This window comes from Merops nubicus, unplaced genomic scaffold (assembly GCF_000691845.1).
Source record: "Merops nubicus isolate BGI_N331 unplaced genomic scaffold, ASM69184v1 scaffold4124, whole genome shotgun sequence".
NCBI classification, from domain to species: domain Eukaryota; kingdom Metazoa; phylum Chordata; class Aves; order Coraciiformes; family Meropidae; genus Merops; species Merops nubicus.
The window spans coordinates 1-16,362 of record NW_008602105.1 but is presented as its reverse complement, the minus strand read 5'-3'; the positions used below and the strand labels follow the sequence as shown (position 1 = coordinate 16,362).

The window sequence follows — 16,362 nt, the reverse complement described above, 5'->3', positions numbered from 1 at the left end:
TAGCAGAAGAAACACAGGGAGAGGTAAAAAACTAGAAGAAGCTTGAAAGGAACTGCTTTAACAAAGCCAGACCCAGGTTCCTTATTTTGTTATGCTACAACACCCTGCTGTCTTCCTGCACTCACTGACTGCCAAAGACGGTCCCAGAAAACAAAACAGTTTGAAAGAACGATGTTCCACCAGAATTCTAACAGTGATGATTTCAATCCTCAGAAGAGTCACAAGACAGAGCAGTGGAGATGGGCAATTCTCAGCCTCTCTCTGCTGATTCTTAGTCAAGCCTGGCTTACCTCTTGCGACACAAAAGGTGATAGATAAACAAGAGAACAGGCCTAAAAGGATGTGAATTTCAAAACAAGTAAATCCACTAGTCTGCAAATCCTGCTAATCTCATGTTCAACTCCTTCACAAAGAAACAAAACACATGAACAGAAGCCACATGTGCGCAAAGAGAGCTCTATGATAGAAAAATCCATATATAAAATTTGTCTTAAAAGTGGTTAATAGCCGAGTGCAGGAAGGATCCTGCAATACCCCAAGTACTGAAAATGAATTGCTGTTGCCAACACACCATTTCTCTCCAGTATTTTCTCAGTATTCCTTCAACTATGAACAAAAATATTTCTAAGTACTTCTCCATTACCTATCTTGGAAGGCTTTTAAATGTTGTTCAAAGTCAAGTGTTTAAAAGTATTAAAAAAGTAATCTGCTTCGCTAAGGATGCTTTAATATTCTTTCCATTATTCCTCTGTCTGTAAATAAGAACATATCAATACCCTCTGGGGCAATCACAGACATTTTGCTACTATAGAAAAAAACAGTTTACAGGAGCTAAAACTGCCCTGCCTGCCCCCCCCCCTTTAAAGACCATCAGTGTATGTTACCAGGACTGAATCACTTGGGGGTTGCAAGGCTTCCTTTTCCATCAGAACTCACATTGTTAAGCTGAAATTCCAAACTGGCCTGACACACTGTGCAGCTTAGCTCTGGATTTCTCACAAATCATTACAGAAATAATCTTAGAAGGAATATAGGAGATTGAAGCACTACTTTTCAGAGCACTGAAACTTTTGTCTTGAGCAAAACCTCTCCAATGGAGGTAAAAGACAAATGAAGCACCTCAGAAAAAAAAGTATTAAAAGGTAACTGTTGAAATGACTTCATATTAAAATCCTATCTGCATATAATCAATAGTGACATCTTATGAAGAAAACACATCATCTAAAATCCTGTGAGAAATGACAATTTGTTTCTCTATTGAAATATTTGGTTTGAATCACAGAATGGTAGGGTTTGGAAGGAACCTCTGGAGATTATGCAGTACAACTCCCCTGCTAAAGCAAGGTCACCTAGAGCAGGTTACACAGGAATCCATCCAGGCAGGTTTTGAAAGTCTGCAGAGAAGACTCCATAACCTCTCTGGGCAGCCTGTTTCAAGGTTCTGTCACCCTCACAGTAAAGGATTTTTTCCTGATGTTGAGGTAACTTCCTGTGTTCCAGTTTGTGCTCATTGCCCCTCCTCCTATTGCTGGGCACCACTGAAAAGAGCCTGGTCCTGTCCTCTGGACACACACCCTTCAGACACTTGTAAACATGGATAAGATCCCCTCTCCACCTTCTCTTTTCCAGGCTAAACAGAACCAGGTCACTCAGCTTTTTCTCATCACAGAGATGCTCCATTCCCTTAACCATCTTTGCAGCCCTCCTTTGGACTCTCTCTGGTAGTTCCCTGTCTTTCTTGAACTGGGAAGCCCAGAACTAAACACAGCACTGCAGATGTGGCCTCAGAGGGCAAATCAGAGGGGGAGGAGAACCTCCCTCAACCTGCTGATCACACTTCTTAATGCAACCCAGGATACCATTGGCCTGCTTGGCCACAAGGGCACACTGCTGGCTCATGGTTAACTTGTTATTCTGCCCTTGCTCAAGAACAGAGAGCACCAGATCTTTTTTCCTCTTAGAGAATAGAAAAAAAAAAAAAAAATCAATCAGAAAGAAGATATTTCCTTTTTTTTGTGAGGAAGATGGCATGGGAGAAGACATATTCTTGTAGTTACAGGTACTAGAAACCAATACAGTTGATGTGTGAAGCAGCCTGAAGTGTGAACATTTGAACATTTCTGTTATCGAAGGCATGGAACACTTTTCAGGCTGACAGACGCACATGACAGTTTTAAAGCACTGACCTGTTCTGTAAGGAAGTAAATCATTGTTGCATCACGACTGTGTGCAGAAACTTTCTAGACTCACATTTATCATATAAAAATGCAGTTTACACTTGAATACTAACTACAACTCTATAGCCTCCCACAATCCCACAAAATTATAGCTATTCTTCACCCAGGCGATCTGCTCTACGACTGCAGTCCTTTCTGCCCACTGAGAGCTTGGGCAGCTTCTCCCCTCACTCCTGCCCTGCTGCCATCTACTCCACCTTCTCTGCAAGACTGTCTTTTATCTAGAGAGCAAATAACCTAGTCCTCTGCTGGGGGTGTGGCTTGCCTTTTTTTTTTTTTTTTTAATATCTTGGAACATCTTGGGCCAGTTAAAAACACATTTTTCAGCCAAGAGGGATGTTTAAGACATCACCAGATGGCTTAAAATTATGTCTCTTATTTAACACCCGATGCTACCTCAAAAATACAGCAACGGACCTTGCCAACATTTTTTCAGGTATAACTTACCATGAAGATAGGCTGAGGACACTGGGATTGTTCAGCCTGGAGAAGACAAGACTGGGGGTACCTTATACCTGCCTTTCAGTACCTAAAGGGAACCTTAAGGACAGGAAGGCTGGAGATGGACTTTCCACAAGAGTGTGAAGCAACAGGACAATGGGAAATACTTTTAAACTGAAGGAGAGTGGGTTTACACTAGATCCTAGGATGAAGCTCTTCAGTACAAGGGTGGCAAGACACTGGAATAGATTGCCCAGAGAGGCTGTGGGTGCCCCCTCCCTGGAGGTGTTCCAGGCCAGGCTGGATGAGGCCTTGAGCAGCCTGGTCTAGCTGAGAGGTGTCGCAGCCCACAGCAGGGAGGTTGGATTAGATGATCCCTTGGGTCCCTTCCAACCTAAGCCATTCTATGATTAAATAAGTAATGACAGTCACTGATAACCACTGGAAAAATATTAGCTTAGCTGAAGCACTTGTGACATTATAACATCCTACAGAGCCAGTATCTTTTCTTTTGACTAAAAAGACTCAAAAATACTTAAAAGGACTTGCCTCAACTTAAAGAATTTATGAATCTGTTTAATTTTTGGTCTATATACTGAAGAGAATCTTAATACTTGTTTAATTACTTCAAGAAGAAGATTATCAACTCTACACTGAAACCTTTTGTACAAAGACATCATCATTCTTAGGACTTCATAAAGTTGTATTTGTCCCTGTAACTTATACAGGACAGAAGTTTCTGAGAAAAATATCCAGAAGTACGGGAAATTCTGTGATCCGTGACATAACTGCACTACTTTTCAAGATTTTGCTGAAGAAATTATGAGAACTACACGTATTCAGAAGCAATGAAGGCCTTGTTGTAGATCAAATTGCCCTTAATTTGACTTACTTCTTAAACTGCGTAATTAACTGGACTTTGGTGAAGTGCTGGGTTAAAAAATCCAATTCTACTGAGCAACTTAAGCAGGTTTCGGTTGAGGAGAAGTTCTTGACAAAAAATATTCTCATAATTAAAAATCCAAAAACTTATTAAGGAAGGTACATCATTTTCAATATTAGACACTTGTACAAGTTACATCTTGTAAAAGCTAAAGATAATAAAGGATGCAAACCAAACGCAATACAAGGCTCTTAAACAGAAAGTAACATCTTGCAGCAAAGGTCCATCTAAAGCTATTTCCAAAAGAAATAGTTTGTGGTTGATTCCTCCAAAGATAGAGGTAGAAGACTTAGCAAATAATTCTTAAAAACTGTTACGTTATTCTCAAAATTATTTATTACCTATCAGAAAAGAGAATGTGAATTGAAAGAATTCTTTTATTATAAAAATTCTTGTTGTTTTTTCCTCCTCATGCCCAAGACAAGGGGTTTAGATCAGCCAAAAAGGTCAAAATTATTATGGTACTTTCGAACAAAAATAAACTTTGTGTGGAGTTATGAATTACCTGGTACAGCAATTCTGGTACTGGTGAAGTGGTGTAAAAATAGTGCATGACCACACATCAGTTTGAGTATGACTTTTAGTTTGACTTTCTGCACCAAAGTTATATTCTAAGTTAATAAATAATTAAAAAAATAAAAGGAAGCTAAAAGATTGTATCATGTTTGATCTCTATAAATCAAAGAAACTGCAACAACACACTGTGGTCAGACATCTCAAAAGCAAGTCAAGGAGCTCATTAAGTCACAGCTAACTGGCAATTTCTTTATCATAAAACTCAGCTCAAGGCAAAACAACATAAATAAAAATAAGTTGAAAGTGTTAGCACTTACAAAACTGTAACTTTTAATCACAAAGGCATACAGATGGTTGGCATCTGTTGCTGGTCTTGCTCTAAACTGTAAAGTTGAAAACAAGACCACAGAAGAAGCCTTCAGTATCCTAATGTGAAAGTCCTGTTAATGTTCACTACCTAAGGACAAGCTTACACATTCAGTATATGTTAAAAGATTGTGACAAAAAGTTACTCTTCAAAGAATAACAAAATTCTCTTAGCTGTGTGGACTGTGTTTTGTGCTGACTGAATGAACACTGTTTCTCACTGCTATCACACAAAGGATGGAGACTGGCAACCTGTGTGGACCCTCAGTAACCCACACCTTAGCAGAATTGCCTGATGAATTGCTCCAAGGTATGAAGAATTGAAGGGAATGCTCCATTTAGAACACGCTGGGGAGCAAAAGCTGCTGAAAACTATTAAAAAGTTTCTAAATGCAGAGAAAGTCACAAGGAGGTGGCTGGCAGACAACACCTTCTACTGTTACAAATAGCATCTTTGCCTGCTTAGCAGTCCTGTAGGTGCACGATGATTTACTCTTATCACCAACACTGTAAGACATTTTTCCTTTTCCTATTTCCAGAAGGCTGGAACAGAAGAAGGGGGGAGAAAGAAAAAGACTGAGCTTTCTGCATGAATTATAACTGTACAGATTTGCTGTTAAGGGCAGCTGTTTCTCAAAGCTGCAAAATATACAGCATTTCATATATCTGATTCTCTGCTAGAAGCCCAGGCTAGAAGCCAACTCATCAAAACCTCTATCAAAACTACAATTTTAACATCTGTTTGGACTTTCACTTATCTCACTGCTCCCGGACACTATTGATTATCATTATCTGCAAGTCTCTAGTATTCTAAACAGCAGTGGCAAAGGGAAATGAAAATGAGCTTTTTCAAAGACAGATAGGGGCTTCTAGGCCAGAATGAGAACTGCTGGTACTGACTGAAATCTGAGTCTAACTTCACCTCACCTTCTATAAACACACTGTCAACAGGAAGGCATAAGATACAGCCTAAACTAAAATATTCATTAAAACTATAATGAGAAATAACAATAACTACACTATCAGACACTGGTTGCTGCTGTCAATACCCTTCCTAGGAAGGCTGTGATTGTTGTCTTTTTCTTTGCAACAGCCTTCTCCTCCAAGCTTTTGCGTATTGTGGGCCTGTCTGGACCAGAGGAACAGGATATGAAATGGATGGTTGGTACCAACTCCATTGGAGAACATAATGAAAGCTTTTGCTATAGCAAACTAATCCCATCCTTGCCTTGGAAAACTGAAATCTTCAGAGAGCTAGCACCCCAAACAAGAGGGGTATGGGCTCAAAGCCCTTCCCTCTGCATTCCTCCCAGCTTAAAATACATAGAGCTCCTGTATCTGCTCCCAAAGAAATAAGTCTCCTTTTCTTCCCGTCCTCCAACACTTACACACGAATCCAGGGTAAACAACGTGTACTTTGGAGACCTGTACAGCAGATTTTACAACCTTCAGTGCTCAAAACAAGGAAGAGCAAGTGAAAACTCTTCTCTAAATACCACTGAGGCATCTCTGCACACATTAGAATTATCAGTCAGCCCTTCTCCCTTAGAATCATAGAATCACTATGGTTGGAAAGCACCTCTAGGATCATCAAGTCCAACCTTCCTCCCAGCATCTCCCTAACCACTAGGCTATAGCCTCCAATGCGATATCTACTCATTTTTTAAATGATTCTAGGGATGGTGACTCCACCACCTCCCTGGACAGCCCGTTCCAGTGCCTAACCACTCTCTCAGTAAAGAAATTCTTCCTAACGTCAAATCAATACCTCCCCTGGCACTTGAGGCCATTTCATCTCATCCTATTGCTAGTAACCTGGGAGACGAGACCAACACCAGCCTTACTACAACCTCCTTTTAGGTAGCTGTAGAGAGCAATAAGGTCTCCTCTCAGTCTTTTCTTCTCCAGACTAAACAACCCCAGTTCCCTCAGCAAGACCTCATAAGGCATGTTTTCCAGCCCTCTCACCAGTCTTATTGCCCTTCTCTGGACCCACTCCAGCACCTCCATGTCCTTCTTATACTGTGGTGCCCAAAACTAGACACAGTACTCAAGGTGTGGTCTCCTGAGTGCCAAGTACAGGGGCACTATCACCTCCCTACTCCTGCTGGTCTCACTGTGACTGATAAAGGCCAGGATGCTGTTGGCCTTCTTAGCCACCTGGGCACACTGCTTGCTCATGTTCAGACAGCTGTCCACCAACACCCCCAGGTCCTTTTCCACCGGGCAGCTTTCCAGCCACTCCTCCCTAAGCCTGTAGCATTGCCTGGGGGTGAGTCAGGAAGTTATCTTCCACACACTCCAGGAACCTCCTGGACTGTTTCCTATCTGCTGGGTTAATATTTCCATCAGATGTCTGGTAAGTTGAGGTCCCCCACAAGAACAAGGGCTTGCAATTTTGCAGCTTCTGCCAGTTGTCTACAGAAAAATTCATCAACCTCGTCATCTTGGTTGGCTGGTCTGTAATATAGACTCCCAACAGGATATCCGCCCCGTTGGCCTGCCTCGTCTTAACACAAACATTCAACCTGTCCATCACACTTGTTGATCTTCATGCAATCAAAATACCACCCTACTGCCCTTTCTATCTTGCCTATTCCATTTGTAGAGCTTATAGCCATCCATTGCAGCACTCCACTCTTGAGAGTCACTCCACCTTTCTTCTGTGACAGTGACTATGTAATAGCTGTTGTGGCTTCCCGCTCCTCCTGTTTGTTGCCCATGCTGCATGCATTAGCGTAGATGCACTTAAGCCAGGCCAATGACTTCATTCCCAACCACAGCCTCCCACCCTTAGGCTCAACTCTAGCGGGCCCATTTTTACCCCCTTTCCCCTTCAAACCCAGTTTAAAGCCCTTTCAACGAGCCCAGTCAGCTCATACACAACTATTCCTTTCCCTCTTTGAGAGAGATGAACTCCATGTGTTGCCCACAGACCCTGTGCAGCATAAAGCTCCCCATGTTCGAAAAGCCCAAAATTCTGTTGGTGGTACCAGCCTCTCAGCCATATGTTAATCAGGTGGGTCTTCCTTCCTCTTTCAGTATTTTTCCCAGGCACTGAAGGAATTGAGGAGAACACTACCTGGGCTCCTGACCTCTCAAGTGATTTCCCCAGGGCCCTGAAATCTTTTTTAATTGTTTTCAGGTTTCTCATTGTAACATCATTGTTACTAACCTAGATAACCAATAGGCAGTAGTACTCCGATGGCTGTACCAGACCAGAGAGTTTGCTAGTAACCCTGGCCTCAGGGAGGCAGCAGAGTTCTCTATGGAGTGGATCTGGCTGCCACATGGGGCCCTCAGTTCCTTTCAGAAGTTGCCAACTACGGTACCCTCCTTAAATCCTTGTTAGAGCCAGTCCTAATGCATGGGGGAGACCTACTTACCTTGGGTGACTTCCCTGACGAACCTTCATCTTTGTTTGTTTGTCCCTCAGTTTCCAGAGCCCCATACCTGTTGTGCAAAGGCAACTGGGAAGAGGAGGGAGGCCGGGAGCGGGTTTGCCCGCCTTGCCAAGCAGAGACCTGTTTCCATTCCCCCTCATCTCTTAGGCCCTTTCCTTTTACCTGACGACAAGGGAGGAGGGGATCCTCTCTTTCGAGTGGAGCCTCCACCTACTGCCCTATCCTCAGCGATGGCAGGGCCTGACTCCACCCATCTATCTCCCTCTCACACTCCCTTATTGACCTCAGTCTTTCAACCTCCTCCTTGAGCTCAGCCACCAGGCTGGGCAGATCACTCCCTGGTCACACCAAACACAGGTGCGCCGCCCTTGCTCAGCCCTGCCGGGTGATCCTTGGGGCAGCTTCTTGAGGTGGAGGGCGGTTCTCCCTTCCTACCTTCCACAAGATTATTTCCTCTTTAATTTGCAGTTCAAACAATAGAAAAGAAAATCATCCCATGCACAGAACTCTACCATGGTAGAAAGCAAAAATGAGTCACTGCAACGTTTCAGTCTCTCCATAGGTTATGGACCAAGAACAGACAGAAATTTGTTGCTATTTGCCAACCAGTTTTGTTCCACCAACATGCCTACAAAGAAAACTGAAAATGTGGAAGCCTTCAAGTATAGAGATACAAAAACCTAGTGGACTGTACCACCAGAACCACTTCTAGACTAAGGGAACAAAATTTAATTGTTCAAAGCCCTAAAGTCATGTTTGCTTGTGTTCCTCTAGCACAACACAAAGAGCAGATTTTGACCACTCGCAGTGATATATAAAGTAAGATCTGGCAATCATCAGACACCCGAGGAGGAAGGAATCCATATATTACTATACCTGTTACTATAAGTAACAGGTTATCTACTTTGGGGTGCAAAGTAGCTATTTTTTCATGTTTTCAGGTGTTGGAACAGGTTGCCCACAGAGTCTGAGCAGTCTACCTCCATTTCTGGAAGTTTTAAGACCTGACTGGTTAAAGCACTCAGTAACCTGTTCTGTCATAGAATCATAGAATCCTTTAGGTTGGAAGGGACCTCCAAGATCATCAAGTCCAACCATTGAGCCATCAGGGCTCTAAAGTCCTCTGCTAAAACAGATCAGAATCTGTCAGGGTTGGAAGGGACCACAAGGATCCCCCAGTTCCAACCCCTCTGCCATGAGCAGGGACACCTCCCACTAGATCAGGCTGCCCAGAGCCTCCTCCAGCCTGGCCTTAAAGACCCCCAGGGCTGGGGCCTCAACCACCTCCCTGGGCAACCCATTCCAGGGTCTCACCACTCTCACGGCCTCACAGCTGATGCTGCTTTGAGCAGAAGGTTGGTCTGAATGACCTGAGGTCTTTTCCAAATGGAATTATCACATGCCTCTATGTTCTAACTGTATAAAAAACACATATAAGCAGGACTAGCCCCCAAGACTTCAGTGCTTCTTCATGCTGTTACCAACCTGCATATCCCAGTGGTTAGCTTCACGGTTTACATGTATGTGAATTAAGAGGCAAAAGGAAAAAGATGGGGCAAACAGGAAAAAAAAGAAGGTATGTTTTCTGTCTCTTTTCACCCAAAACACTTCTCATTCAGCAATCTCCTTTCACTCTGTCAGTAAAAACCTCACAGTGAAAATAGGAAGCCTGCATAATTTGATGCAGAATAAAATATTACCCTTTCATAACAAAAGTTGGATTTACAATCCTAAGAAGCATTAAAAACCACAAATGTTTCAATCATAGAACAGTTACATGATTTCATGCCACACTAATCCATAAATGAAGTAGGCAGCAATATCCAAGATTTCTCATCTGCTCCTCTATTAACATAGCCCATAACTACAAGACAATTTTCAGCATAATATATGAAAAACAACTTAGCTGTATTCAGATGCACTATTTCAGACAGTATAGAAAGCTGTGTGAGCTCAGTTTAAATGCTACATCCACACTGGTTAGTTGTGTTTTTCAAAAGCACCTTGCTTTTTTTCAGGTTTTTCCTCCATAAATAATTGCTAATTTATAGTTGCATCACCATGAACACTGGCCAGATAAAGTATTTTTACATATCATTTACACTACTGATTAGCAATAGATTACACATATAAATCCAAACTAAATTGCTGAATAGACTGTTAGTCTTGGCCTCAGTGACTTATGGGGAACATCACTTTTATCCTAGAAAACAACACAGTAAAAATGTACAAATTAGCACCATCATAGATGGTGGTTGAAATGAAGTACATTGAGTTCTATCATACTGACCATCAAGACAACTGGATTGCCAAGAGCATTCTGAATTCAATCACCTGTCACTTATGTATTTATGGCAGCAAATTTCTTTTAAAGATGCACACATATAAGAACATACGCATATAATTTATATAAGGGTATGCAAGTATAGAGAACAGAACATACTGTAAAAGGTCTCAGGAGACCCCTGTAACTTAAGTCCCACATACTCTGGTGTACCCTTTCTCCACATGAATTCCAACTACCAAATGTCGTAAAGATTTCTTTCTGAGGGATGGTCCCATCTCCTCGGACTGCGGAGATGTACTTAAAACTGAAAGCTTCTACACACAGAGAGGAAGCACTGAACCTGTTGGCAGGGGGGGAGATATTCTGGGCGAAACAGAACCGAGAGACATCAATACTTACTTGGCAGGCATTATAAATCAACTGGTGTTCCAATTTTTTGATTCCTAGAATCTGTTGAAACATTTCATAAAGCTGTTCCTTGCTCAGAATCAGCTCTGACACAGCACTTAAGGCCATTCTATTCGGCTGTTTGCACAAGTCCTCTTCTCCTCTGTATATGGCATCATACTTGGCTAGCCAAGAACTTAACACTGTCTCTTTGCTTAATCCATCAATTTCCGGCAAACTTCGAACTCTTTTCTCTATGTTTTTCTTAAAAACATCTCTGAAATCATTTGCAGAACATCCTCCACTGTGAACCATTCTTGCAACTCGGTCACTCTTGAGAAACACCTTGTAAAATAAAAAAAGATAAAAAAGAAAGAAAAACAGAAAATGTTAGACATGGACACAAACACAAGCCAATGCCTTACAAAAGGATTTAAAGCTAATATTTTGCTTCTATGTAAGATGACTTTATGAGGAAGAGTTATACAGGCCAAGTTTGCTGTATTTTTCGTAAAGAAACAATTTAAATACTTAATCAATGCAGATGGTTACTTAAGTATCTTTTAAAGTATTTATGCATAAACTTACAATAGCTAAGATAGAGTGGAAGTCTGAATTAATGGCAGCTAATTTGCTCCATGAAAATCAGAGAATTGTCAAGTTACTTGCAAGTAACTCATGGATAAACTACACTGTCTCTAAGTTCATCACTGTGAGTATAAAATTGATTTTTAAGCCAGCCAAGAATCTCAAGGAAGATGAGACAAATCCAGGAAAAATAAAATACTACCTAAATACTACAATCAATATCAACAATGGAGGGAAGAGAGGCTCAAAGATACAGAACTGGCTCTACTACTGTAGACATAATACTAGAGACACAACATGGGATTCTCTGTGTAAAAAAAAACAAAACAAAACAACAAAACACAAAAAAAACCCCTCCCAATTGTACATACTGTAATATATGATAAGGCTAATTACAACAACAAGCCTATTAAATCAGCACCAGCATTCTATAAGAACTTTTCAGTGTTCAAGGATCACTGCATACATTTCTTCTAACATGGCCCTGACGAAGTTCACCTTTCCAGCCACTGTGTGTAGTCAGCTCGTTTCTAGTAGCAAGTCTCATGACACTGTTCTTCCACAAAATGTAACCAACAAAAAGATGGCATCTGCAGTATGACAGACGTGTAAACAACCTATCACCTTTCTGACAGTTTGGTCTTTTCAGCCAGATGCTATGAAGTGGAAGATGAGTTACATTTCAGCATTTTCAGATAGTCATTTTAGTCACCAAGAGCTATGAAAACACAATGAATGGAGAAGATAGCACAGTAGACCTTTAACGCTATATGCTATCACATATCACACCTTGGAAAATGGTGCACCTAAAAGTCAACTACCATGCTTCATTTGGAAAATACAAAACAGAGAAGTAGGAGAGGAGCTAAAAAGCTGAGCAGAGAGGAGTACACAGGTAGAAACAGATACACAAACACTTATTTTCAAAGTTCCATTTCTTGCTGATGGATGTTTCTCTATAGCACATTTTAAAATGTAGTTACTTACAAAATACATCTTTCAATAGATATTCTAGCTGATGTTGTACAGAAGGCTGCCCACTAAGCATAGAATACTTGTCCAAACAGATTGTCCACAAAAAAAATCACCAGTATCTGCTAATCACGTTTTATGCTCCAATTGTACCATTATGGATTTTCTTTTTTTTGAAATGTTAAGTATCTAAGGTGAAATTACTGGAACTTGACATGGTTACTGTCAATTAATGACGATATTAATTTCCTGAAAATGCTACACAAATATTGAATCTCATTTCAAAACAATTAATCAGAATGCCACTCGGCAAGAAAACTTATCAACACAAACAGGTAAAAGGATATTAAGCCTTTCCTTGTTTTAACAGCCTGCAATTACAAATGATTAACTCCTCCAACAGCTTCACTGGAAAGCAAATAGAAAAAAAAATTTTAAAAAGATGACTTCAAACTAACTTCAGCAACTTTTGACTCTCCATAAACAACGTTAAATCTTCCATCACATTAGTCTGCATACCCAAGGAGGGGAAGTAAATGCAGAAGAAAAAATTAAATTAAGAGTATTTATAGGCTCTCCCTCCCAATCTCATGTTTATCTGAGATTATATTACCCTATGTATTGCTAATACGATTGGATTGGTCTAATAAAATAAAATTTAAAAAGATGCGCTAAATGCACACTGTAAGATCATCAGAATATAATTCAGCTTTCATCACCTTTCTTCAGTCATATTATTCAAAACCATTAATGCAGAATGCAGGGGCTGAAAAGCTACTAGAACTTCCCTTGACTTATGAACTAGACTAATTCAAAATGTAGTTCTGATATTGAAGGCTTTTTCTACAAGACTGTATGAAAAATCTGCTCCATTTTTTCTCTCGACTTAACCTGTGTAAGGGGAACATTATTGTAACCCTGGTTCCTGCAACACTGCCAAAATGATGACAAGTTCATGGTGGGCAAAACAACAGATATGTGCAAATACAAATACTATCTGCATGTATCCCTGAGCTTAAAATGTTCCCTTCTGAAGTGTTTTGGGTCATAAACTGTACTTTTATTAAATTTTCAAAAATTATTCCAGCATAATTATTTTGCAAAAAGATATGGTGGATATTCAAGGAAATTACTCAAAACATAAGCCCAAGGTGTGAATAACAGACTACGAAAAGTACATGGCTGTTTCTGACAAGAGCTTCATTGGATCTAAAGCTCTTATTGTACTACTCCTTTTTGAGCAGCAATTTCACAAAATTTTTCCTGAGGGGAAAAAAAAGTAATGATCCTTACTACTTGTATTTGAGATAATTAAAGAGTAATAATAACATTTGAAGAGAAAGACTTTGTTTGCAACAGGAAACAATAAGAGAATAGAAATTCCGTTACAAGCATACCATATGTGCCTCAAATTTAACACAGCAAGATGCATTAAAAAGCTATTAAATGTCTCGTTATTCCTGTTCCTGAAAGACATATGGTACACTTCATGTTAAATGCAAAATCCTTCACTTCAATTATATTTCTTGAAATTTGTCTTCTCAGTTTCAGGGCTTTTCTGAGCTCTTTTATGGCTACTTTTTTTTTTTTAAAAAAATCTAAATAGGAGTTTATGGGAATAGCTACTACATAGAGAATGGTATGTCACCAGTTTCATGTCACTGGAGTTATTGTTTTCACCATTGTTCCAGAAAGCCCATCTGGCTGCCTATCTGTGGGTCCAGAGTCTAGGGACACATGCATTACAGAACTGGTGGTACTTTCTTGATAGCATTCAGTTTTACAAAGAAATACATAAGCTTTTCCAGTAGTTTTAACATAGTCTACCACTTTTGCTTCAACATGGATTATATCTGCAGCCCAGTCATCCCCATTAGGGAAAGCTTTTGTGTTGATATCTATCTTTAAAGCAAAATAGTAATAAAGTACAGTCACCAAATGGTCAGCTTTTCTTCCCTTTATTCCTGTATTTGGGTTTTCTGATCATTAGACTTAGCACTAATTAATCATTAAAAAACCGCCAGCGTTAAAGAGTTCTTAAGTCTCTCAACACCAGAGGGGAACTGGAGGGGAAAAACTTCAGAAGCTTGAACATAAAATATAAAATGCCAGCAAAATTTATTGTAGGGGCAAAGAGATCTATTTCTGCAGGGAACTAGACCTGCCATGGTGGTTTGGAAATCCTCCTCCTCCTATTATTTAGAAATAATTTGACAAGAGTCAAATTTTTTAATGAAGTATTTCCTATTTCTACCAACATTTTCTGGACTTCCACAAAGAAATCCTGAGTGTTGCTCTTCATCAGTCATCTTTTGTATTTTTAGTATCCTTATTGGTTCCTTGAATCTGAGACAACAAAGCCTTTTTATGTTACCTATTGCTAGTAAACTATCAAACATCAGAAAGAAATGGTCTAGTAATACATGCAACGCATTCAGGAAAAAGTAATGCCCTTCTAAATACTCCTGGACTAAGCCATCCTACATTTTTTTGATAGATAAAGTTCTCTTTATATCATAACCATTCTAAGATGATCAGGTAAGTAATTAAAAAAGCAAACACCTCTCAGTTTCTTCTTTACTTACAATTAGAGTAATAATTATCATTTCTACCTACTAAAGCGTGGTTCAAATTCTACTTTTTCCAATCATACATATGCAGTTTCATCTGTTGCAAACATTAGTAAAAAATCCTAATTCAAAAGTCTTTAGCACTAGTTATACTAAAAATATATTTTTGTTTAAAGATGAAAACCCAAAATTTAGCAGTGCCTACAATGTAAGAAAACATTGGAAATATAAAAAAAGAACCACTTTTCCATCTTCTAGAACATGCACCTTGAATAACTTTTCTATTTATCTAACATCCATACCAAATTTAAGCAACTACGTATGCAGACAACAAAAACCTGGTAATCTTATTTTCCACTCTTAAGCTTCAGGGAAAAAAAAAAAAGGCAATATGCAAGAGTTTGCACAAACTCAACTATAGATAACCTATGCCTTTTCTTAATCTTTTTTCTTTTTTAAAAGAAAATGTCTTAAAATCTTCTGGATTAAATATGAGGTCCACAAGACCATTCATTACAAACTTTTATATGTATTTCCTCTCATTTGAAAGAGGCACACTGATGGCGTGCATTGAGGTAACCTTTTTAGCCAGTCTGGAAGAAAAACACCCCACCATGACAGTTATTAATATCTGTAATGTTTCTACCAGTTTGTATAAGTGGTGTTATTAATAAAAAAAACCCATTTTGTAATTTTGCTACGCATACCAGTAAAATAAGACCTTTCAGCTACTTGCTTATATATCAGTTCTAGCAGAGCCTGACTCAGCTCTAGGCGCAGCACCAAGTGGAAACACATTAAACTTGCACTGATCAAGTTATTTTACAAGCTCTTTTATTCTCTGGCAGAAAACTTTGCAAAAGGGCTTGACAAAGAAAATTTATCATCTAAGTCCCCTCATTTTTTAAACAAAGGATTGCAAAACCAAGCAAACAAACAAACAAAAAGTGTGCTTTGAACAATACATTAACACAAAAGGGGGAATAAATTATATACATAAACTGAGATTTTAAACAAAAATCTCACTTTCTTACTTACATTCTCTTCCAAAGTAAAACACAGAAAGTAACCCCTAAATATTTTTTACTGCAAAATATTGTGCCTACAACAGAAACCCCTTGCAGAACACCACTCACATCTCTGGTATATATATTTAGTGTTCTAAAATAGAAATCCTTGCTTTCGCAGGCAATAACTTACAGTGGAAAGCTTTATTCAACATAAAATTGCCTTCTTACTAACCATGTGAAAACTAAAATTTTAGTTTCAGGGACTACAAGTGTGTATATATATATATACAGAAATGTGTATATGTCTGTGTAACATGTACATACACTCACTGAGAGAAGCACTGCAGTCAGTCGTGCTCATCCACTACTGATTTTGGAGACAAACAGAATTCAGCTTCGACTTACTGCTTCTTACATTTTGAGTACAAGTTTTGTGTGGTAACACAGGATGTTGTTAAAGCAAAACTTTGCTCTTTCAAAATTCAGAAGGGTACTGAGAACAGCCGAAGGACCACAAGAACAACTTTTCTGTTTCCAAGAAGTCCTTACTCATCTGGGCCCTGTACATCAGCAGTGCAACTGCACCGACACCAAGAGATTTCACCAAGAGATTATTTTTTCCATTTTTGATAGCCATTGAT

General features: G+C 39.5%; 1 protein-coding gene across 1 annotated transcript in view; it reads right to left on the bottom strand.

Moving 5' to 3' along the window:
• LOC103770941 (calcium-dependent secretion activator 2-like) overlaps positions 1–10,932 on the bottom strand; it is a gene marked incomplete at both ends in the record, with an annotated part of 62,503 nt that extends 51,571 nt beyond the window's left edge. Inside the window, one exon of the mRNA XM_008938218.1 lies at positions 10,594–10,932. Within this exon, the coding sequence (XP_008936466.1) occupies positions 10,594–10,932 (339 nt within the window). The remainder of the gene's footprint in view (positions 1–10,593) is intronic.
• Positions 10,933–16,362: the final 5,430 nt, after the last annotated feature.